Below are 25,159 nucleotides of genomic sequence, written 5' to 3'. Positions count from 1 at the left end.
AACATACGTATACAAAGAATTGATTTCAATAAATATTCATAGAGCAAACATATTATGAAATGAAAGACTAAATGATACAGAGAGACTGATTGATAAATATCCTGTAAAATGTCAGCCTAAACGCAGCTTCCGTACTTGGCAAAATCAGATAGAAATTATTCCCTTTGGTATAACCTCTAATCTGACCCATCGTGACCTATTCTCTTGTGTCAGATATACTACAATTTTCCGCAGCTGGAACCCACACACAGTGTGTCTACATTGACTTGTGACGCTCGTCAATCATTTGCTTTTAGAAGAACCGGTTTCCATTTACAAAGGTTTAAGGTACTCGAGGGCCTATTCACAGCATTTAGCCGGGTTTCCCCTGTGGCAATTATCAGCACTGACCCAAGTCAGTGCACGTCAGAAGTCAGGATAGCTCTGACCAATGTTAATCACAGTCTGACTATTAATGCAACTCAGAAAACTGTACATGTGAAATCAGTAATGATCTCAATGGGACCCCTTTAGGGGATTATTTCAGTCTGGGTCCAATTCAAACACAAAGTGAGCACACCCCAGTGTAACTGGGACACTTTTCATAATCCAATTACAATTAAGATTTTATAGAGCCTTTCATGATTGGTGAACATCGCAAAGATCATCACAGCTGACTGGGAATGCCAGGCGGGGTGGGGGGTGACGCTGAGGATTGGTTTTAAGCTAAGACTTAAGATAGATAGAGAGTGGTGAGAAGGAGAGATAGATGAAGGTTACTGGTATACAACTGGAAAGTTTAGCCATCAACAGTGGCTGTGAAGAGGTAGGGGATACCCAGCAAGCTTGAGTTAGCCGAGTGGAGGTGGCAAGCAGAGGAGAAGGATAGGAAATGATCAAAGAGATGGAAATGTGCCTGGATATTGAGCGAATTACAGGTAAGAGTAAGCACCTTAAAATTGGTATGATGGGAGGCAAGGAACCAATGGAACCTGGTGAGGACTGGGGGGATGAATGTGCTGAATTTGGAGGGAGTGAGAATGCAGGCGGTGGAGTTTTTGACTAGTTGGGGGTTTATTGATGGTGATGCTAAGGAGAGCTATGAGGAATGTATATGTAAAGTTATGGCAGGGGCTAACAAAGACATGAAGAAGGGTATTGGAGCATTTGGTGAAATGGGGGTGGAGGTGGGCAATGTGGCAAAGGGGAAGAAGAGTCTTGTTCTCAGACTGAATGGGAGGGAGAAAAGAAAGCTAAAGGTTAAACTGGATGCCAAGGCTGTGCACTGGTTTGGTGAGTTTGAGAGAGAGGTCAGGGAAATTAGAGAGATACGAGCCAGAAATGAAAAGGTGTTGGTGAAAGCCAATCAGGATGGCTTCCATCTAATCCATATTGAGTTGCAAGAAATTGTGGTTCATCCAGGACTTGATGTCTGACAGACAGGCAGACAGGATCCGAGTAGAAGTGTAGAAAATCCACACAGATTATCAAATTCACATATACTGAGTCCAAGTCAAACCTTCAGATCTCAGCGCCAATAAAGTGTGAGACATACAATGGAATTATCTGGGTGAACTAGTCTTATCTCGTTTTGGTCAGAACATTTGTGAATTGTTTTGGTAATTCAATTTGATTTTGTCTTGCATCTCACTTGTAATAAAGCAATTTCAAACCAAGTTCATCCATATTTCTGCCTAGTTCCCAAATGCACCCAACAAAGCTTGTTGCCCGTGACGAATGTCAGTGCTTTCCACTTTCATGGTTAGCATTCAGCTCACTTCTACCCCAGAGAAACCCCTACGGCCAACCCTTCTAGCCCAGCATACCATCAACAGAATTCCTTCTGCCGATTCCACAAATCCCAAAATGCACATCAACAGGCAGAAGGCCCCTGGCAGTCCCAGAAATGCTGTAATTTATCCCAGAAGATCAGAAAAGCATTCTCTGTAGCCGATTTTCTTCCTAATCATTTTCATGTGTTCCAGAGTGCCTGGCCCGAACAAAGCACATCAGCTCCTATTCTAAATGGGATTAACTAATAAACCATACATTCACATTAATTTCTAGAGTGAATTCTCTGCATGGTTAACTCTGTAGACCAGATTATAATGCAATTTCCATCCTTTGCTTGTGAATAATTTGTTATCTTCAAATCAGATTTAAAGAAGCAGAATAATAACACATTGACTGTTGTAGACCCACAAGCATCACAAGTTTCTCTGGGTCCTCATCTAAATCCTTCACATAAATTGGCCATTCACCTCATGCCTGTTTGTACAACCTTGCTGGGCTGCTGCATTTGCCTAAAATACACCAACATTGCATTTGAGAGCAATTACATGCAAAGCAGTTTTTTTTAATGTGATGGTTGCTACATTAGACACAAGTAATATTTATTAAATATCTTATGTAAATTCTACAGCAGATCGCAATCAGCATATTATAGCCCAGATGGTGTTTAAATTCAATTTTTGACCTTAAACAGGTTGATGAAGGTCATTTTCTAAATTATCAACACTGCTAGGTCAAGTGTCAAATGGCAGCACAAATCGTAGGGTTTTGGTGTCAGAAGGGCAATATCTTCCCTCTGTCATCATTGTTTGCTCACCATGACACTAAGGACTCCGATTCCGGCAGAATGCAGCTTTTATTCTCAGGGTTTATGATGGAAGGGTTCAATTGTAGTTGAGCGTGTACAGTCACAACAGGCCTGGCTCTGCAAATAAAGAATAAACACTTCACAGTTTGTAGACAAATGTTCATACTCTCATGTTCACATGTTGATAAGAAAAAGATGCAGAATATGCATTGGCACCAGCACTGCACACCAGCAAATGAGGCAGGACTGTAAAAAGACTAGACCAGAGGACCATTGCAGTCTGTCTAGCCATCCCATCTCTAAATGCCATTTCTCCTCTCATGCCTCTCCTCCATCCCAACAGTATCACTACTTTAAAAATCTTATTCTGTGACTTTTATCATATGTTTTATCATTACCCTGATAAAATTAGTAAAGATGCTTGGAACAAGCCTGGAAAACTCTTACAGTTTTGCACCCTCTCCTAATAATTGTTGTTGAGGTTAATTTAGCCAATTGTTTGATATTTCTCACATTGTTCTAAATGACGACGTCAGTGAACAACAACAACTTACATTTACCTAACACCTTTTACAGCTGGTGGATGTACAGAGCGATTCACACACAACTGACTGGGAAGCCAAGCTTTTTTTGGGGGTGGAGGGGCGGGGGAGGAACAGCTATTCTGTTTTTTTTGTTTAATAAAAGGTTACCATCCTGTTAATCAACAGATGAAAGTCGTCAGCTGAAAGTTCACAAAGACCTGGCTCATGGATGTAACCATTCAGAATGATGTTGGGAATGAAGCTGTGTGGTGTGAGAGTAAAATTGTCTATAATAATAATAATCCTTGCATTTGATATAGCGCTTTTCACGTCTTCTAGACGTCCCAAAGCGCTTCACAGAATACACCGTAAAGTGAATTGGCTGTATATTTGTGGGCAAAATATTTGTCTATAACACCTGAGGGGGAAAAAAAGGAAAATTACTGCAGATGTTGGAAATCTGAAGTAAAAACCAAAGTTGCTGGAAACATTCAGCAGTCAGGCAACATCTATGGATGACCTTTCGTTCTGATGAAAGTTCATCGACCTGAAATGTTAATTCATTTTTCTCTCTCCATAAATGCTGCCTGACCTGTTCCCAGCGACTGAGTATTCCCAGCGAGTTTGTTTTTATTTATAGCGCATAAGGGTCCATTTAATACATTAACAATTGATTGAATTCCAAAAGTAACTCCATTATATCCTATTTACTTTATTTGCTCTGTACATTCTTTCGCATTGTTTTATTGGGCAATAACGAACAAAAATTCATGTGGCTATCTAAGTTTTTCCTGCAACAGATTGTTTCATCCAATAGCAAAATCAAATATGAAAACACAGATTATTTTTATAGGACACCCCAATAGTTTTGCAAGTAAAGGATCAACAAGGTAACACTGAGCCACAGAGACCACAGTTCTCAGGTTCAAAAAACAATCTGTGCTGAATTTCCTAATTTCAGCAGGGCAGCATTTTGAGTGCTACAGTTGGTCTTAAAATCCATGGATTACTGAGGGGAAAGAGCAGACAAGGTTCATGCTCTAGATGGCTCTATTTAGTGTTTAAACAAGTGTATATGTGGATGTTGGCTGAGAACAGGATGAGGCTAGGCTTTCTTGCTTCCCACACTCAAACAATTCAGTGACACGCACTGCTCACACAAAGAATGAGCACTTGGATGAAGTACCAGAGGGTGCCCTGTGTCCACAGTGCTATACGCTAGCAAAGAGTTAGCATCTTAGTAGAAGAAAATTGGTAATCCTGATATCTTGATGATTATTTTCAATAGATCCTCTCTCGTCTCACTGAAATGTAACATAAATAACATACATTACAAAGGTTTGAAATATCCATACATTGAACGGATGTTTATATAGAGGTGAAACTTCCCTCCACCTCTCTGTAATAGCCAACAGAGAGCACATATTGACTTAATACCGACATGTCCTCAATCAGAGCAATATAGCCATTCATTATTTTTGCCACTTACCTATAAACAACAACTTTACTAGCTCCAAAGGCACCAACTATCAAATCTGTAATAATAAAGACATAAATATTAGAGTATTGTGAACAGTTGTGGGCACCCCATACAGTAAGGATATCAAAACGATTGAACAGATGCAATGTAGATTCATTAACTAAGATTTTACCAGCTCGAGGGGTTTCAGTTATGAAAAGTTACTTGAAAAGTTAGGACTTTTATCACAAGAGCTGAGGCTATTTAGAGCTGATCTCAATTAAGGTCTTTGAAACTATGAATGTTTAGCATTGGGTTATCTCCACTGCCCGACAAGTCAGTAATGAGAAGGCACAAATTTAAGATAATCACAAAGGGAATTAAACGGGAAGCTACAAAAACAATTTTAGGCATATGGAATGTGAAATTGTTGAGGTAGTCCATTCATTCTTTTCAAAAGGAATTAGTTAGCTTCTTGAAGAGGATGATTATTAAAGGGTATGGAGAAAAAGCAGGAGAGTGGGGCTACATTATTTTTTGGTCAGCCAGGTTTCTGACACATGCGGAAACCCATCACCATGCTTAAGAGTATCCAAATCAAACTGAGAATTCCATGCATCCCACCAACACATGGAAATTCCAGAGATAGATTGTTTGAATGGAATGTGTACGCTCCCCCTAGAAGGATGCATCCTGCTTACCTAATTCCGAAAAGTATTAGGTGCAGGTTGGCAAGAGCCAAGACTTGGAGGCCCCACAGTTTGCGTTAGGTTACTGCTGGAATCTAACCAGCTAATACCACACAACTTCCCATTGATATTGCTGTCTGTCAAGTTTTCTCACTGCTTATCCTACCTGTTAGGGCTTTGGCTTGCAAGGCTAATAGGAGCTGAGTGGGATGACTCACTGGCCCCAGTGACAGGTCTGCCCTTCCAGGTCTTACCAATGAGCGAGGCTCGCTATGCTGTCGTCAGAAGTTCTTGGAGTACTGCGGAGCCACTTGGCTCAGGAACTGGAGGGCTGGCTCGATTCCGACATTCCGTTGCCAAGCATGTCATCTCAGAGCCAGTTCAGTTCCAGGGAGACTCTGCTTGCATCCCCAAGGAGGATAGTCACTAGTTGGTCATTTGACATCCAACAAACGTGGGTTTGAGCGCTCACTAGGTGAATGGTAGGTACCAGGAACTTCCTGTGAAATTTCTGAAGGCAGATGTCTGTCAGATAGCTGATGAGGAAACTGTGAGGCTTCTCCACAGATGTGTCTGACCCATTTCTGTACTGTAATCTATGATTTTTCTGGTGTGCAGCACAATTAAACATCTAATGCTTTTCTCAAAATATTCACACCCTTTCAGTAGCACTGTCCTATTCCTGTGTATTGGAATGTGCGTCCCTCTAGGGAGACTGTGTACATTCCATTCCAATACACGAGAATTTCCATGTGTAGATGCGATACAGCTTTGTTTGGATACTCTTGGGCATGGCGATGGGTTTCTGTGTATATCAGTCATATGGCAGACCACAAAAAAAGTGATGTTTTCTCAAAACATTCACACTCTTTTGTCTTCCACAAGCAGTGTCCTATTTCAGTGTAAATTGGAAAAATTCCTCCATTTCCTTCAGTCAATGTAAAATAGAGACAATTTGTCTCTCTTTGTACAAACCGAGGATCAAATTGGAGATTATGTGGCTACTCGTTTAGTGCCACACTATGCACAGAGAAAAATACATAGATAATTTATTGAATTCAAGCATTCACTATATAATCTCAAGGCACCAACATGAATTTCAAATGGGAAATTTTGGTGCCCATAAAGGAGACTGTCTGCCTGAAGTATAGTGAGAAGCTTATTATCCAGGAATTTGCAAAGTAACATTCAGTTATGAAACTGAGAAGCAATTCTTTTACATAACAGACTACAATCTATTTAGCAGGGACGTTCTTTCAACTCTCCTTTAACAGGATTAGATTTGGCTAATTTAATTCCAGAGAGGCAAATCTGAGTCTCACATCTGTTATTCAGTTACAATGTCATGGAAATCAGCTAACAATAAACTAAAACAATTAAACAGAATTTCCCAAGGCGTTAAAAGGATTAGTCATATTAAGTGGGACTTTGGGGAGAGAAGGGAAAGAGAGGGAGAAAATACAGCATACCTAATTTGGATACTGTACTCAGTTACTAATAGCGATGTCTGTAAAAGTAATCTATTTGCTTTAAGACTGAGCACAATCTCATCTTTCTATTCCACAATAAATTGATTTCTAACCCCAAAACTCAGATCTGACTTCTGTTATAAATAGAATGCAACTTGCTCTGAATTAAGATCAAAAGATCTGAAGCCTTCAATGTTGCTTACAGCTTGCGTTGCCATTTTAACCAATGAATATAGACTCCAGTCACTCCAGTCAAATATAAAAACAGCATACCTTGCTTAAAATTATGTCCTGGTTGTTTGTGGAACATCGCTGTGTGCAAATTGACTGATATGTTCGCCTAAAAAATACGTAGTACTGCACTAAACAGTAAACGCTGGAAAGTGCATCGATACATACTCCTGACATGGAAAAGCGCCATATCAAATACAAGGATTATTAACTTTCTTCCTCAAGTCTTGATCTTTGAAAACTAAACAGTTAAATGTAAATCTTAATATCTCACCAAACCAGAGTATTTTTGTTGATATGCGTTACTGCACTCTCTCATATGGAATGTATAACTGCCATCTCATTATGTATATTGTTTATGTAATGCTTATTTTACATTATTATGTCAGGTTGTTGCCACTTTCCGCCCTCGTCTCCTTTCTTCTCTTGTGAAGATGCCGAAATCTCAGCATACCTTGATTAGTGTACAGAAAGCAAACTAACTGAAACTGTTGCTGAAGCTCTGCACTTCCAACTGGTAGAAACATTGCTCAGTGCATAGGGATGTGTGTCTGAGCAAGGGGATAGTGCCAACGCTCTCACACATTTTTGCTGAGTTGTGCTGCTCACGAGGAAACTCACAGGTACCTGCTATCTATCCAGTGAGAACTTAAACATGTCAGATGTCAAATGATGGGGCCATTTACTGAGGTAGGGCTTCCTCCCACTCAGCTCCTTTTAACCCTGCAAGCCAAAGGCCCTAACGGGTAGGGTGATCCTAGCTGGACAATTGGGAAGCTTGCCAGGCAGATCTTTTGGCAAGCACTACAGTTTTAGCTGGTTAAACTCCTAGTACATAGTCTTGAATCTCCAAGCCTTGGCTTTTGCACCTAATACTCTCTGGAATTAGGTAAGTAGGATACGTCCATCTGAAGAGAAAGTGTGCATTCCATTCCAGATGTGAAAATTTCCAAGTGTAGATGGCATAAGTAGAATTTTCAGTTTGGTTTGAATACTCTTAAACATGATGGGATGGGTGTCTGCATGTGTCAGGCCCTGGCTGACCAAAAGAAAGCCAAATGAACGAATAGTGACAGTCCTCTAAGGGTGGGGAGGAGTGGGAGGGGCATAGCAAGTGGAGCCTCCTTGGAGTTAACTGGCTCCAAAGGAATGTGCTTGGTCATAGAATGTCAGACCCAAATCAATCCTTCCTGTGTGGCAGTTTTGGTAATCCAGTTCCTGAATCAGGGGGATCTGCAATACTGCAGGGCACTGTTGATGACAGGACTGCTAGCCTTGCTCAGTTGCAAGAGCAGTCCCATCACTGTGGGTAGGGATTCTTCCCATTTGGTGGCTGTAACCCCTACAAGTCAAAGTCCTAAGTGGAACAGTGGCCTAAGGCTCGAATACAGAAAATCCCTCCTTTTCGGCCTCGCCAATTCTTCCCTCCACAAGCTGCAGATCATCCAGAACTCTGTAGCTCGTGTCCTCTCCTGCACCAGGCTTGGTGACCCCATCACCCCGACCCTTGTCGGTTCGACTGGCTTCCCATCCCTCAGAGGATAGAGTTGAAAATCTTCGTACTCACTTTCAAGGCCCTCCAAGACCTTGTTCCCTCCTACCTCTCTGACCTGTTAACCCTGTATCAATCTGTCCACTCCCTCCATTCAGCAGGCTCTGCTCCATGTCTCCCGCCCGACCCATTCTATTATCGGTGGCCAGGCTTTCAGCCTCACTGCCCCCACTTTTTGGAACTCCATCCCACAATCCCTTTGCCTTACTCCCTCCTTTGTCTCCTTCAAGAGACGACTCAAGACCCTCCTTTTCGACCGTGCCCTCAGTCGCCCTCCCACCTCTCTGCCGTCTCTCATCCCAACCCTGCCCCTATGCTTGGGACCTGATCCCTGACTGTTCATCACCTTGGGACATCCTCCTGACATGAAAGGCACTTTACAAATGTAATTTTCATTGTTGTTGGCTGGAAAAGCAGTGAGCAGGTTACCAGACAAGGGTTTTAGGTGAGATTTTAGATGGGAGGAGGTGACCATAGGTGCAATTGAAGCATAGGTTTTAAATGTTAGGAGTGAGTAAGAAATGTGAGGAGAAATTTGCAATTAGGACTGATCTTTGCAATTAAGAGTAAGAGAGATTGCAAAATTGCAAAGCTACTTAATTTTAAGCATAAGTTTTTTTTAGAGTGAAAAAACATCAAAAGGTTAATAGTTTTAAACAGAAGTGAATGGCTGTGTGTGTGTGTGTGCGCACGTGCGGCAGAGGCAAGCACCATATCCTGCCAATTTGTGCCAGAATCACAACTGTTTGAATTTATTTGACTTTCAGATGCCATTCACAAATAGGTTTTACCAGTACAAGTAAAATAATCATTTTGCCAACCTTATAATAACGCTGGACCTTAGAAGGCAATTCAGCTGCCATTAATTCAGTCCTGTTCTCACTCTTTCTGGATATTGTATGTTTGGACAATTCTTGTGAATTCAGTGAGAGTGCTAGTGAAAGCACAAGCTTGGATTTCCCAGCTCTCTCTCACCCAGCAAAATCTGTTTGAACTGAAATCCGATGCCAAGGGTGCAACATTACCCTTAATTAGGTTTGTTAAAAAAGACAGATGTCAGTGTGGAGCAAGCCCCAGCTAATTGTTGGCAACCCATTATGTTTCTCGTGGTGTGTTAATTTCTGATCAGCAAGAGTAACCCACAATTGCTGTAACTACAAACAATGACCGATTAGAATATTAATCCCTGCATTTGATATAGTGCCTTTCACATCAGAAGGACATTTGAAAGCAATTCACAGGATTTTATTGTAAAGTGCAGTGGCTGTATATTTTATAGACAATTATATTCATATGTTTAAAATGTAATCGGGGTGGTGTAGGTGGGTTGATATACATTAGTATATTATTGGAGTCAAGGAATATACAGTGAGATTGCTTTGAGATGGCCTCTCGGCAGGAAAGGCGCTATATAAATGTAAATTGTATTGTAAGTGCAGATGTGCGTTTACAACAACAAATTCCCATCGGAAGTGCATGTTGTCAAAGTCACTGCTTTTAAGTTATGTTATCAATCTTGGGCCAGTTTGCCACACCAAAAGGGAGGTGCTGACAGTTCAATGCTGTACTTTGGACAATGCAGCCTTGTTTAGCTCCACATTTCCAGGGAGGACAGAAACTAAAACACATCAATTCAAAAGTACTTACATCAGGACGCACTTCACTGAGAAACAATTAAAAGGCTTTGAATACAACTGAAAGGACTCGGTGATATCTGTGATTGACCAGTGCATTTCCTGTGACTAACAGCAGCTCTTTCAACAGAGAACAATAGTAAATGTCGTCCTTGCTATTTCATGCATGGATATCCACAGCTGCCTGACAGTGTCTAGCATTGTGCATTAGCTCTGTTGAACCTAAATAACTTATAAAAGCAGCACGCTAAATAAAAATCTAAAACTGCATTATCTTTTGTAACTTAATTAAATTCATGTACATCCACAGTAAAACACGGACTAGAAGATAGGATTGAATTAATTCAGCACCACTTCTTTCACCAAAACTCACCAAAAATTGCTCTAATTTTGAATAGAAAATATAACAATTCACACATATTTCCGAGTTATAGCACACTGAATAGTGACAGCAATGAAAATGTCAAACCAGTTACTGATTGCTGTGATTCTTCCCATTAGGCTCCTGTCAATCCTGGAAGACTAAATCCAAACAGGTAGAATGGGCCCAGCTGGACAAGCAGTGGAAAGCTTGCCACTGTTTGAAATGGTAAATTGCATGTTTTTAGCTGGTTAAACTCCAGTAATATCCTGATCCTGATGGTCTGAGATGGACAAGTAATAGTCCATCTCGGAAGGACCATTACTTCATCTGCCTTAACTCCTCAATCCCTCTCCCCACTGCCATCTCCATCTCCTACCAGCCCTGGAAAAAAATCTCCCCCCTTCCTCTCTGCTGCCTTGGAGTCATCTGAACTCCTCCACCTCTGGGCTTCCTCCCACAATAACCTATCCTTGCACATCAAATGCAAGGATTATTATTATTCTCCTCAGTCACTCTCCTCCATAATTCCCTCTCTACCAATCTCGATGCCCTTGCTCCCTCACTTCCCGAACCGCCTCCTACTCATGGAAGTCACCCTGGTACACCAGCCACCTCCGCTACCTTAAGTGTGTGCTGCCGAATGCACTTGGCTCAAATTTAACTTAACAGTCCATCAGCAGATCCAGCTGGACCTCATCAAATTTTACTGCTCCGCCTTTGCCTCCGCTAAATCATTCTTTTACTCCAAGACAATCTTGGAGACCAAGGACAATCCCAGCCTCCTCTTCTCCATCACCAACCAGTTCCTCCTTCCACCCTTTCATGCCTCCCCCATCCGCTCCTCCACTGCGAGGAGTTGCTGGACTTCCTCAAAACCAAAGTCGAGGGGATCCGCTCAGCTGCCTCTGCAACGTCTGACCACCACTCCCTACCCATCTCCCCCTCACACCCCAGCCCCTACCCATGCCTCCCTCCATACCTGTGAACCTGTTTCCCCTTCCTTCTCACCACCACTATAACCCGCATGAAACCAACCACCTGCTCCCTCAACCCCATCCCTACCTCTCTCCTTATCTCCCTACTCAGACATCATAAACATCTTCGTGTTCACTAGCACCATTCCCACACCTTTAAAAACAGTTGTCATCATTCCTATCTTTAAAAAAAACCCTCCCTGGATCCATCCCTGGTCTCAAATTACCTCCCCATGTTCAACCTCCCTTTCCTTTCCAAGGTCCTGCAATGAGCTTCACAGCTTTGTTTCTTCCTCTCTGGCCACTCCCTTCACAAACTCCTCCAATTGGGTTTCCATACCGACCACAGCACAGAAATAGCTTCAGTCAAAGCACCAAATTACATTTTGTCCATCTGCGACCAGTACTCCCTCTGCCTCCTCATCCTCCTTGACCTCTCTGCTGCCTTCGATACCTTTGACGACCCTATCCTCCTCCACCACCTCCCCTCTCACCTCAACCTTCATGGTTCTGTCCTTGACCCGCTCTGCCTACCCTCACCTCCACAACATTGCCTGGCTCCGTCACTGCCTCACACCGCAGGCCGCCGAGACCCTTATACACGCATTCATAACATCCAGGCTCGATTATGCAAACTCCCTGCTTGTTGGCCTCCCTAAATCCTCCCTCCATAGGTTCCAGATCATCCAGAACTCTGCAGCCCGTGTCCTCTCCCCCACCAGGCTCCGCGACCCTATCACCCGACTCCACTGGCTTCCCATCATACAGAGGATACAGTTCAAGATCGTGGTCCTCATTTTCAAAGCCCTCCATGGCCTCGCTTCTCCCTACCTCTGCAACCTCCTCTACCATCCTGCCTGCTCCCTCCGCTCAGTGGGCTCCAGCTTGCTTCACATCCCCTGCCTCACCCATACCAACAAAGGCGGGTGGGCCTTCCACCCTCTGGAATTCCATCCCACAATCCCTCTGCCCCTCCCTTACCTCCTTCAAGACGGGACTCAAGAACCCTCCTCTTTGACAGTGCCTTCGGTCACCCTCCCTCCTCGCTACTCTCCTCCCTCCCCGATCTCGACCCCCAGGTCAGGTCCCAAACACTGATAGTCCAGCGCCTTAAGACGTCCTCCCAATGTGAAAAGTGCTTTAAAATGTAATTTGGTTGTTGTATTTTGTTGTTGTTAATGCAAACTGTGGAGTCTCCATGCTTTTGCTCTTTCCAGCCAGTGCATAAATAATAATAATAATCCTTGCATTTGATATAGCGCTTTTCACGTCTTCTAGACGTCTCAAAGTGCTTCACAGAATATACTGTAAAATGAATTGACTGTATATTTGTGGGTGAAACACGGCAGCCAATTGCTAGTGTTCCACAAACAGTCGTGGATTGAAAATTAACAATTTATTATTTTGTTTTTTGGAGGGATTATTATTAGGCGTGTGGAGTAAGGAAACTTGCCCAAGGTTTCGTCCTGTCTGGAGTTGAACTCAGGTCTCTCGTTTGCAAGGCGAGTGCTCTAACCACTGAGCTACAGGACTCCACATAAAGGCTCTAGGATTATGTAAGCAGGGTGCTGGAGAGAGAGTGCATGCTCCATGCAAAACAAATGGAAACATACACAATGTGGAACTCTCAGTTGTTCGATTTGGAACATGGCGATGCATTTCTGTGTCTGACCAAAAGTAAATAAATGGCAGCTGTGATATACTGTGCTTTGCAGTCATTGATGGCAAAGGCAGAACCACATACACATGTACTCTGAGTTATCCATGGAGTGTTAATTACTGAAGCTGAAAAAGCTTTTGAGCAGTGTAACCACAGGAAAATTTGTCTCGTGGGTAAACAGGGTTTCTACCGAGAGCACTTTGAAACATCACAATAAGTCACAAGTCTTTGGATCTGATGGGTTATCAGGCCAGTTCCTTCCAATTGGTTTGACATACAGGATTTCCCTGCAAAAAACGAAGTTTCACTGTGAAGCCCTTTTTCTGGTGTTTACAATGTTTAAGCGCTTTTTCAAATCCCATCCTTCACACCGTCTCCAAGTGCCAGTGAGATTTGCAATGACGTAGAAGAACTTAGAAGCAGCCAATTCCTCCTATCCCCTTCTCCCCTAAAGGTACTAACTCATATTAAGTTACATTACCTCAAGCAGCAGTCCCTGTATTCTACTCAAATCGTCCACTATTTCTGTGACAGCCTGGACCCTGAGTGTTGGCAAGCCCAATCGTGTCCTTATCCAATGTCCATGCACACTTTCCAGCACATGGTCAATGAATATTAATCAGGAGCATGAACTCTGGCTGATTTGTCCCCTTATTAGCCCAGGGGAACTGAGGCCAATTGTCAGGCCACCTCCACTTCCTGGCTGATATCAATTGACTCAGCAGTGACCACAGGAATGGAACCAATGGCATTCCTAGTCTGTCTAGTTCAGTCACACATCAGAGGCCTAAAATTCCACCTCGTTTTAGCTTGTAAAATTATTTGTCTTCATCTCTAAGATTGCGTACAATTGTGAACTTTAACTAATCTTAAATAAAATCAGAATTTGAAAGCTAAAATTCTTAAAAATAACCAGCTTCCAAATTAAGACTGAATTCAACAACTTTCCCCAAATCTGCACAATTTTACGTTTTGAGACAAAATGGTCTTACAGATTAAGACAAAGTGTAATTTCCAACCTAGTATAGTGAATTTACTCACTGATAGTTCACATGTAGACATAGTGTAGCTGCTGTGCTGCATTAAAGGGCTACTACTTTCTCTATCTCATTCCTAGGGAGAAACTTTAGTGTTGTAAAATTGACAGCGACGTACTGCACATTTGACATTTGTGTGGTACAAAGGATCATACCCACCAACACTAAATGTGCAGTATAACTGAGGTTATTGTTTTGCCATAGTAATATATCATCATAGATGTATAAAAAGGTCAGTTCTCTTACCTGGGTAGTCATTCCTGTCAATGTCCGAGGCGCCCCGCAATGTAAAGCCAAATCCAGAAGGTATGGCCTGGGATGACCACTGTTCCTCAAGAACCTGTGAAGGTTTAGGATTTAGACCAGTGCTTTGGCCATTATAGATCAGGACTTTGCCTCTCCCATCGTCACCAGCAAATGGTACACCAATTGCAATATCTAGACATCAAAAGAAGTTTTAAAAAAGAAGCAGGGTTTATATTAGAAAGCAGAGTGAAACTTACCAGAGCTTTCATCAAATATAAGATAAAGGCACTAAAAACATTTGATGCAATAAATATGGGGATCTCATTTGTGATATTAATAAAGGGAATCTGAGTTTCACAAATGGGGACACTTTCCGATATCAGGAAGTATATCCAGCGTCTTGAGACGTTCACCTGATGTGAAAGATACCTTACAAATGTAATTTTGTATTGTACATTATACCAACCCATGAGAACTGCACCCAAATGCAATCTACTTCCAGGACAGAGTTCCTATTGGTCAAAGTGATAAATATCCCATACTTTATTTTTCCTCGGGGGCACAGTAACAATTTTAGTCAAATATAGAACAATGTTTAGTTTATCTAGTCTCACAAAGTTCCTTCTACCTTTAGATACACATCTTCCCAATCTTAATGTAAGAAAAAATTAGAATTAACCAGTCTTATCGAAGAGGCAAAACATGGCTTGATCCTAGAACAGAGCAGGAATGGACAGCAAATGTCATACCTTTCTAGTCTAGAACATTTACATTTTTAGTGGAAAGCCAAACTTCAGGAAAATGTTGCCAGTAAAAGAGCACAATTGTGCACATTAGGGCTGCACATTCAGCATCAATGCACCATTCAATACACCAGATTATACTGTATTATGTCAGCGTCACTGCTCCAGACACTACTGGAAGGTTGGTGTATTCAGGTGCATTAGGATTCACACCCTCTGCAGTGAATGTACACTGAACTGGGCTTGCTCCTCTGTCGTTCACCAAGAACTCTCGAGTGTTCATGTGATCTTGCGATTGAACTGCCCAAAGGCTATCAACGGGAACTTTTGACAATGGTGAAGAGTGAGTGTTCTGCTGTATTTGCTCCCAATGTTGCTGCAATGAGGAGTGGGAAGTATGATTCAAATGATATCATTTGACTGCCAGTAGGATAAATGCAGCATTGTTTTTTCACATATATCAGAAACATGTCAAGGAAATTAGAAAGAATTAGTAAACAAGAGCTCAGTGTTTGCCTCTTCCAGAGGAAAAGCTATCTGCTTATATTTGCGCCAATGTTTTCCATTTCAGATATCCAATAAAAAAGAATGGACACCCACACCCCAGATTGTCCAATATTCTGATTCCATTAAAAATCAATAAGGCCTCTTTGGAGCACCAGGACCCCAGCACTGAAGTAAGTAGGGAGAGATACAGACATTCAATGGATTGGTCTCCAGAGGCATACAATACAATCTACACTAATATAATATCTTTCACTTTGGGAGAACATCTCAAAGCACGTAAAAATGCTGGATGGGGCACCTGAGCTAGGGATGGGAGCCAAATAAGGAGGGGAGGGAAAACATGACTGAATGCATGGTCCAAGAGGTAAGGTTTGTGATGTACTTTGAAAGAGGAGGGAGGGAGAATAAAAACAGTATGAAAAACCAAATATATTTATCACGTCTCCATGTCTTACATCTCTCAAGAAAGATTCAGTATAAAGTACCTAGAACTGGAAATAATCCACTAAACGTTACGCCTCCTTTACTGGAGACGTCAGACAGACTTTTTTTTCCTTCTGTGCTTATGTAAGTTTTGAAACAACACAACAATAACATCATTTGAGTTTGGACTCTTTCCAGTCTACTTTCATAACCACCAACGATCCAGATAAAGAGAGCACCAGTTCAGGGTTGTGAAGGGTATTAATACATCAACAACAACAACTTGCATCTATATATTGACGTCACGCGAGTAATGTCTTGAAGCGCTTAACAGTGGTGTGGTTTGACACTGGAAAAAGAGGAGAGATGACTGAAGGCACGGTGGAAGTGGAAAGTGAGTTGAAGGTGGGCAAATAGAGGGAAAGACAGAGGGATTGAAACAAAGGTTTACAAAGATCCAGGGTCTAGTGGCTGAAAGCATATTATTACTAACATTAGAAGGGATTGACAAAGAGTGTACCGTTATATCCATCGTGGTTCAAATCTGCCAAAGATGCTATGGCACTTCCATATCTGCCAAATACGTCAGTCCCTAATAGTTTCTGAGGATCTTGGAATTGGAATGCCTCTTCTTGCAGGAACAAGTAGACCTGTCCCACTTCCTTCAACTTTCCATCAGATTCACGATCCATGAAAAGAGGGGCACCAACTAAAACATCATCCAACCTGTGCAGAATGAATAAGGCGATGGTAAATCTGGTGATCAGCACTGAAAAAAACCCTGGCCAAAAATCCCTCTAATAAAATCGTCATTCACTTCATTGTGTAATTTGGCTTTGGGATAACGCTATGTGTAATTTGGCTTTGGGATATCGCTGTGTGTAGTTCTACTACAAATACACCTTATAATAAATCCTGTGAAGCACTTTGTGACATCTTCCTGATGTAAAAGAAGTACATCAAATGCAAGGGTTATTATAAATTCAGTGGTTTAATTGTCTTGTCATCAGTAAATATTCCTTTTGCAAAGCAATTGGTACTTGAGAGAAGAAATATTTATTTACAACTATGTAACCAGTGTCACACTGTCACCGATTACATGGAAATGATAGAGTTTCAGAGGCTGAGATGTGCTATTGTATCAACAGACCAGGACACTGGCATGTAACTTGGCGTCAGAAACTGCATGAACCGGAGATTGAGGACTTTAAAAAGTAAACTGCGAGTTCCAGCTGACAAGGTGAAATAAATATTTGGAGTGTGCAACCGCAACTTTCAAACAAGTTGCGTCTCATAGACAAGATAGATTGCTTTAAATTCTTTCACAGAATGGGCCCCAGTTTACAGATGCACTTGAGCCTGTACGAGTTTTTCCAAATTCATAGTCTATTATCAATTCTTTCGTTTTAGAGGAAACATCTGTAGGAGCAGCTGTGTCCATTGCACCAAACCAAAAGAACATGTATAGATTGTATTAGTTAGAATACATAAAGGAACATTTTTTCTCCTTTCAAAGGGTAGTCTCTTTAATGGAGTTCCTGTTGGGTTTACAACAAAGAGAAAGAACCCCAGTCCTCTCTGTAGACCTTCTTCCTAAGGTCAGCACACAGAAAGCTCACTGAACAGATCAACTGATTTCAGGAAAGAGAAAATAACACAGCAAACACATTTACAGCTTAACAGTAGTACTGGGAATTGGTATCTTAGTAAATTAATACTCTCGCCAGTAGCCCCTTTACCTAAACTGTTGACATTTCCCACACTCCTGCTGTTTATTACCCAGCAGGATGCACTGCATCTACTGTGATTCAGCACCAATCAACAAGATTAGTTAAAGAGGTTTTACTAAGATGCTAGGGAGAGAACGGAAGGCAAACACAGAAAATAATTTCAATTTCTCACCAATTTCCTCTCACATTTATTTTCTCTTGTGATTTGACACACGTATCTAAATCCTTTTCTTTTTTACTGGGTTAATTTGGCTCTGTGGGTTCTGACACCCTCTGGTACCCCTCCTAAGTGACCATGAAATTGACCTGTGAACCTTGACAGTGAGCAGAGGCAGCAGGAGCATCCACTGCAGGAGAACCCCAAGACGCTACTTGTGTGAAGGGAGCTATATAAATGCAAGTTGCTGTTGTGGTTGAATCACAGGTGAGCACAATATTGTCCTCATCTGTGATGCTGAGACCAATTATAGCGCTCCCTCTTCAACAACAAATTACATTTGTAAAGTGCCTTTCACATCAGGAGGACTTCTCAAGGTACTGGGCAGTCAAGGATTTGGACCCGAGCAGGGAATTGGGATCAGAGAGGGTGGAGGGCAGGGAGAGTAGGGCTAGGAGGATGACCAAATGTGTGGTCGAAGAGGAGAGTCTTGAAATGGGCCTTGAAGGAGGCAAGGCACGGAACGAGGCAAACGGACTGTGGAATGGAGTGAGGGCAGAGAGGCTGAAGGCCTGACCATCGATGGTGGAGCAGGTGACAAGAAGCAGGCCAGAGTCTGCTGAGTGGAGGAAACGGACAAGTCTGTATGGATTTAGCAGATCACAAAGGTAGCAGGTTACGAATCATGGGATCTCCACAGCATCTTTCCAAGCACTGAGCTTGGCGTAGGGAAATGCACTCGGCTTTAAGGTGGAAATTGCAGTTTTCAAAGTGCCCCAAAAATCTTTTTGTAAAACAACACAGAAAGCTAGCCTCCATCTGCAGGGTTTTAATAGAAGGAGATCACACCAGCCATGTAACGTCACCAATTATACATTTCATGGTTTGTGACTGAGTTTCTGGCACTCAGGAACCGCTCTGATGACAACTCTTTAAAATGTACTGTTTGGCAGCACCTTACATTTTACTAACAGAAAACATATATTGAAGATTTTCCAGGGGAAAAGCATTGTTAATACCTCTTGAATCTATATCAGAACTGATGTACGCTGAAACTTGACTGATAATAATCCTTGCATTTCATTTAGCACTTTTCAGTCGGCGAAGCATTTCACGGGATTTACAGTAAAGTAAATACTGTAAAGTGATTGTGAGTCAAGCTCCGTCACTGTTAAATGCTCCAAGACACTACACCACATATAAATGCAATTTGTTGTTATTGTTTGTAGGCGAATATGAAAAACAATTTACGCAAAGTAACAACAACAAATCAGATTTTGATAGCGTTTTCACAATACGGAGCAATCCTGTGCAGTTAAAGTGTCTGTAAAGGTCTTGGTTCAAAGTTGATCTGGGGTCAGGTAAAACTCAGTGAGACCCGAGTTTGTGACAAACTACCTCTATAACTGTGTCTTTGTCTGTGTCTCCCCTAAGCTCAGCCTGCTGCTCGGCCTTTGTAAGATGCTTTGAGATATTGAAACACGAAAGGTGCTATCTAAATGTAAATTGTTGTTGAACAATGTTTTATTGAAGCCAACTGCGTGAATCAATGTTTTTGATTGGTTTCCGTAGAAATAACATCAGTTGTTCTCATAAAATTAATGTTTTTTTCAAGGTATAGAAATGTATCGGTAAACTTTAACTGCTTTGATGAACCAGCAAACAATTAACTGTTTCTTAATCAAACTGTTTACGAATGACCATGTAAAGTGTTTGAATTTGCAGTTGAATAATGAAACGTCTGCCTGTTCAGGTGGATGTTAAAGACCCAGTGACACAATTTGAAAAGAGAAGGGAGTTGCTTTTAGTGTCCTGGCTAACAATCCTCCAGATAAAATTGGTCATTCACTTTGTGGGTGTTTGTGAGATATTGGTATTCACAAATTGGCTGCCACATTCAACCACAAATGCAGTCACCACACTTTACACTAAGATCCCATGAAGCACTTGGAGCTATTTCATTGGTGTGATAAGGTGATATATCAAATACAAGGATTATTATCAATAATATCAGAGTAGCTGATTCTCGTGAGGCTTTCCTGGGACTGATTCAACAATAAGTTCCTGCTTTAAAGCCCAGTTCCTCCTCTGTGACCCTTCTGAACTGAATGCTTCAAGGAAGCCTAAGCCTAAGCTAATGCCAAACACTTGGACAGACACTTGGAACAAGCTAAAGACTAGAGAAATTATCCAAGTTGTCCTATTTAGACAGATTGTCAAAACACTAAAAGGTTATCACAACATTGATGTTCTAGCATTTTCTATTCACACATTTACTAAATATCTCATCTTGCATCACAAATACAGAGCATGCCAAAGACAAAAGAACCCCAAGGTTTAATTTGCAGTATTTCTTTTGTGTTGTTAAAAATACAGAGTCTTTCCTGTAATTGGAAATATGTCACACTGACCCAAAGGAACTCAGCTCCGGAATACACTTTAGGAACAGAGTTTGCCTGGATTGACGGGTGTTCTGATAGGATTTCTGAAGGGGACCACTCGGCTCTTGTTAACATCAACAACAACTTGGATTCATATAGCGCCCTCCACGCTGGATGGCGTCTCAGAGCGCTTTACAGTAACGGATCCGGGGCCGAGCCAGGGGGAGGGGGAGGAAGGTGACCAAAGGCGCGGTCGAAAACAAAAGGTCTTCAGCAGAGACCTGAAAATGGGAAGGGAAGGAGCGAGACAAAGGGAGTGAGGAAGGAAGTTCCAGAGCCTCGGGGCATAGTGGCTGAAGGCACGGCCGCCGAGGGTGGAGCGGAGAACTCGGGGGACAAGGAGGAAGCCAGACCCGGAGGAATGAAGGCAATGGGTACTGTTTTGAGGAGAGAGGAGGTCAGAGAGGTAGGGAGTTGCAGAGGAGTGCAGGGACTTGAATACAAGGGTGAGGATCTTGAAATTAATCCTCTCTGGGATAGGCAGCCAGTGCAGTCTGGCAAGGACTGGGGTGATCGGGGAGTGGAGTTTCGTGCGGGTGAGAATGCGGGCAGCAGAGTTCTGAATGATTTGGATTTTATGGATGGGAGGAGGGCATTGGAGTAGTCCAGCCGAGAGGTGACAAAGGTATGGACCAGGGTTTCAGCGGCTTTTGGCGAGAGGTATTGACGGAGACGGGTGATGCGTCGGAGGTGGTAGAAGGCGGTGCTGGTGAGGGACCGGATGTGGAGGAGGAAGGATAATTGGGGGTCGAACCTGATGCCTAGGTTGCGTACAGGTTTGGAGAGTTTTAGGGGGAGGTCGGGTAGGTGAAGAAGGTGAAAACCGAGAGATTTTAGACATTGACGAGAGCCAAAGAGTATGGCTTCCGTCTTGTCAACATTCAGCTGAACGAAGTTTGCGCTCATCCAACCCCTGAGATCTGACAAGCAGGCTGACAGAACATCAGGGTACTGGGGGTCGCAAGGAAAGGTGCAGGTGTCATCTGCATACATGTAGAAATGTACCCCATGTCTGCAGATGACATCCCCAAGAGGGAGCATGTAGATCAGAAAGAGGAGGGGGCCAAGAATGGATCCTTGGGGTACCCCGCAAGTGACCGGGTGAGAGCGGGAAAAGAAGCCGTTTGTGCAGATGTACTGCTGGCGGTTTGTGAGGTAGGACTCGCACCAGACGAGTGCGGTCCCACTGAGGTGGATGACGGAGGAAAGGCGGTGGAGGAGGATGGCATGATCGACTGTGTCGAATGCGGCGGAGAAGTCCAGGAGGACAAGGAGGCAGAGGGAGCCTTGGTCACAGATAGAGAGGATGTCATTTGTGACTTTCACAAGCGCAGTCTCTGTACTGTGGGCAGGGCGGAGACCAGACTGGAGGGGTTCGAAGAGGGAGTGGGAGGAGAGGTGTGCGCGAAGTTGGTTGGCAACGACGCGTTCTAGAACTTTTGAGAGGAAGAGCAGGTTAGAAATAGGGCGGTAGTGGCTGGGGTTTGAGGGATTTAGGGAGGGGTTTTTCAGGAGGGGGTGATGACAGCAGTTTTGAGGGAGGCAGGGCCTGATCCGGAGGAGAGAGATTGGTTGAGATGTCAGCCAGTAGTGGGCAGAGGAGGGGGAGCTGGGTGACCAGTAAGTTGGTGGGGAGGGAGTCGAGGCAGCAGGTGGTGGGTTTCATGGAGGTGATAGTGGGTGAGAGGGACGAGGGAGAGATGGGGAAGAAGGAACGTAGAATGGGGGTGGTGGTAGGAGCAGATGATGAGGAAGGTGAGGGGGACAGAGAGGGTGTGGTGGTGGGTGACAAGGTGCAGGTGGATGAGGCTGCCTAGCGGATGTTAACTATTTTAGAAGAAAAGAAGTCCATGACCTCCTCACACTGGCATTTGATATGAAGTTTGAAGTGGCCTGAGGGGGCGCACAGTGGAGGTAAAAAGGATTTTTGAGTTGTGTTTAGCCTCCAAGATGATGTTGGAGTAGAAGGCCGTTTTTGCACGAGTCAAAGAACGGTGGTAGCTGTGGAGATGCTCGAGCCACAGTTGGTGGTGAATTGTCAGGCCAGTTTTCCACCATCTGCGCTCGAGCAGACTGGTTTGAGTTTTTTGGCAGCGGAGATTATTTTTGTACCAGAGGGATCGGGTGGGTTTGAAGATGGTCCTGGATTTCAGGGGTACGAGGGAGTTGAAGGTGGAGGAGATGCGACAATGGAGCAGCTGGATGGCTGCTTCAGGATCTCCGGGGGCAGAGTGCCAGAGGGATAGGATGTTTGATGATGAGAGGGCCTTGTAAGGGTCTCAGGGGGTAGCATTTTCAAAGGTGGTAGAGGATTGTTGAGGGCTTGGTGGAGGACAGAGGGATGTGAGAAGAGAAGCAGATGAAAAAGTGGTCCGAGATGGCCTTGTCCACTATGCTGAGGTCGGAAATGTCAAGGCCATGGGTGATGACGAGGTCAAGTGCATGACCACGGTTGTGGGTGGGTGAATTTATATGGAGGGCAAGGTTTAGGGAGGAGAGCAGTGAAATCGGCAGAAGTGGTGCAAGGGGAGTTTAGGTGGAGGTTGAAATTGCCTTAAAGCCAAAATCTTTTAGTAGTCCAAGCTGGGCAGGCAACGAGAAGTTTGCCAGTGTTCATTATACAAGCAATGTGCATAATTACAGCAACCCCCAATACATTCTGGAGATTCACAGGATATACTGTAAAGTGCAATGACTTTGTATTTTATGGATGAGTGGCAGCCAATTTGTACACACCAATTTACCATAAACAGCCATGAAGTGGCAAAACTCTCTTATGGAAAACCTGTGGCCATTGCCACTGAAATCATTGAAAACTTGCTCACACTTTACATTATCTACTCACCCATCCCTGTTTATATCGGAGACCGCCACTGTATATCCAAAGTACGAAGCCATCTATGGATAGGAAAACACAAAGTAGTTATTTGACTTTTGTTTTAAATATAACAGATGATAATTAAAATAATTACGGTGCTGGAGCAGAGCCTGGACTGGTGCATGGAATCCAGCTGGGGGTTGCCCTGACCACCCGACTGATGATAACAATAACAATGCTAACTATCTTCTTGTACACCAGTTAACTCCTGAATAAAATGGCACACCGATGTCACTTCCTGTGTGCTGCATACACATATCGCACAGGAAATGACATTGGTGGTGACCTGATGACTCTGTCTAGTATGACTGCTTTCTAATTAGGCTTCACTGTATGTAAGATTAATAATCTCGCCTTAATCATTTTCTGTTGGGTTGCACTCTGCTTGCCTAATTCCAGAGGGTATTAGATGCAGTTTGGTAACAGCTTGGGGGTCCTAGAGTATGTGTTGGGGTATTGCTGGAGTCTAACTCGCTAAATCCACATAGCTTGCAATTGAAAGCACTCTTTGGCAAGCTTTCCAGCTGCTTGTCCATTCGGGTTTTTGCTTGGAGTGTTAACAGGAGCTAAGTGGAAAGAGTTCACCCAATGACTGGTTTGCTTTTCCAAGTCCTACCAATGAGCCAGGTCAACTGTGCTGTCATCAGCAGTGCCCTGGAGTCCTGCAGAACTGTCTGGCTCAAGAACTGGTCTACCGAGACCATCACAATATCAATTCGGACTAAGTGAGCCTTTTGCTCATCTGATCTCTTGCTTCCAGAAATACCAACCCTAATGTTCTCCCATCAGAGCATCAAGCTGTTTTTAAATGAGTCCTGTGTCCTGGCTTCAACCACCCTTCCCTCCTGGCAACCATTTCCAGTTGTTAAGTACAAACAAAGAAAAACTTCCTGATGTGTGTCCTGAAATTGCCGTTTCCAACTCTAAACCTTTTGTTCTACTAGCTCATCTAATCTTTACTCATAGCAAATGCCTTAAAATGAAAGATGATCCTTGTTGCTCTCCTTTGCACTGCCTCTAGGGCCTGAGCAGCTCTCTATGCTGTGGTAACCAGAACTGTATACAGCAGTCTAGCTATGGGCTGACCATCCAGAGCATGATATAGTTTGAGTATGGCATCTGGGATCTAAACTCAACTGATTTAGCAATACAGCCCAGCATCCGGCTTACCTTATTTATTGCTGCCTCATACAGTTTTGACATAGTGAGCAACAAGTCAACTAACACCCTTAGCTTACCTTCAACTTCCCCCTTGGCAAGTCCTATCCCATCAATGGAGTACATATGTTTCCTATATATTTCCTATTATTTCCTATATGTAGGACCTTGCATTTATGTATATTCTGACATTCTGTTGCCAGGCATGTCACCTTTGAACAGTTCAGCTCCAAGGAGATCCTGCTTACCTCCCTCCCCCAAGGAGGAGAGTGCAATCATTTCAAGGCTTCAATAAAATTAACAGATGTTTTACCTGTTCACCAGTAAAGTTCAAAATGTAGGTCATATCCGTTGCATTTAAGATGGCAACCTGGAAGGGAAGTACATTTAGATTAGCAACCAGTCATATTTTCTGTGAATTCAAGCATTTAACTCTGTGCAGGCGATGAACTGAATATTAATGATAACATGTGCAACTAGTTTTTTAAATTGAAAACTAAAGTAGTGTCACTTGTTGGAGCATCAACACTACATTACAAAATGAAAGTACATGGGTTTACGCATACTTAGCTCCGCCATACTATCCAGGAGAAGAAGTCATAGCAACAACAACTTGCATTTATAAAATGCCCTTCACTTAGGGTAGTGCCTCAGAGTGCTGTGTGCTGTACAGCGGGGGGGTTGGGGAGTGGAGCACCAGGCAAG

The 25,159-nt window shown here is 43.0% G+C and overlaps 1 protein-coding gene across 1 annotated transcript in view; it reads right to left on the bottom strand.

Annotated features, from left to right (window-relative positions):
* Positions 1–25,159, bottom strand: part of itga8 (integrin, alpha 8) — a 124,532-nt gene that overhangs the window by 72,437 nt on the left and 26,936 nt on the right. The window contains exons 10-15 of the mRNA XM_007906401.2: positions 24,768–24,824; positions 23,264–23,316; positions 16,611–16,816; positions 14,418–14,609; positions 4,592–4,637; positions 2,588–2,695 (exon numbers count right to left, since the gene is read on the bottom strand). Of these exons, the coding sequence (XP_007904592.1) occupies positions 2,588–2,695; positions 4,592–4,637; positions 14,418–14,609; positions 16,611–16,816; positions 23,264–23,316; positions 24,768–24,824 (662 nt within the window). The remainder of the gene's footprint in view (positions 1–2,587; positions 2,696–4,591; positions 4,638–14,417; positions 14,610–16,610; positions 16,817–23,263; positions 23,317–24,767; positions 24,825–25,159) is intronic.

Source organism: Callorhinchus milii, unplaced genomic scaffold, assembly GCF_018977255.1.
Source record: "Callorhinchus milii isolate IMCB2004 unplaced genomic scaffold, IMCB_Cmil_1.0 Scaffold2, whole genome shotgun sequence".
NCBI classification, from domain to species: Eukaryota; Metazoa; Chordata; class Chondrichthyes; order Chimaeriformes; family Callorhinchidae; genus Callorhinchus; species Callorhinchus milii.
Note: the sequence above shows the minus strand (reverse complement) of the source record. Positions and strands in the feature narration are given on the sequence as shown.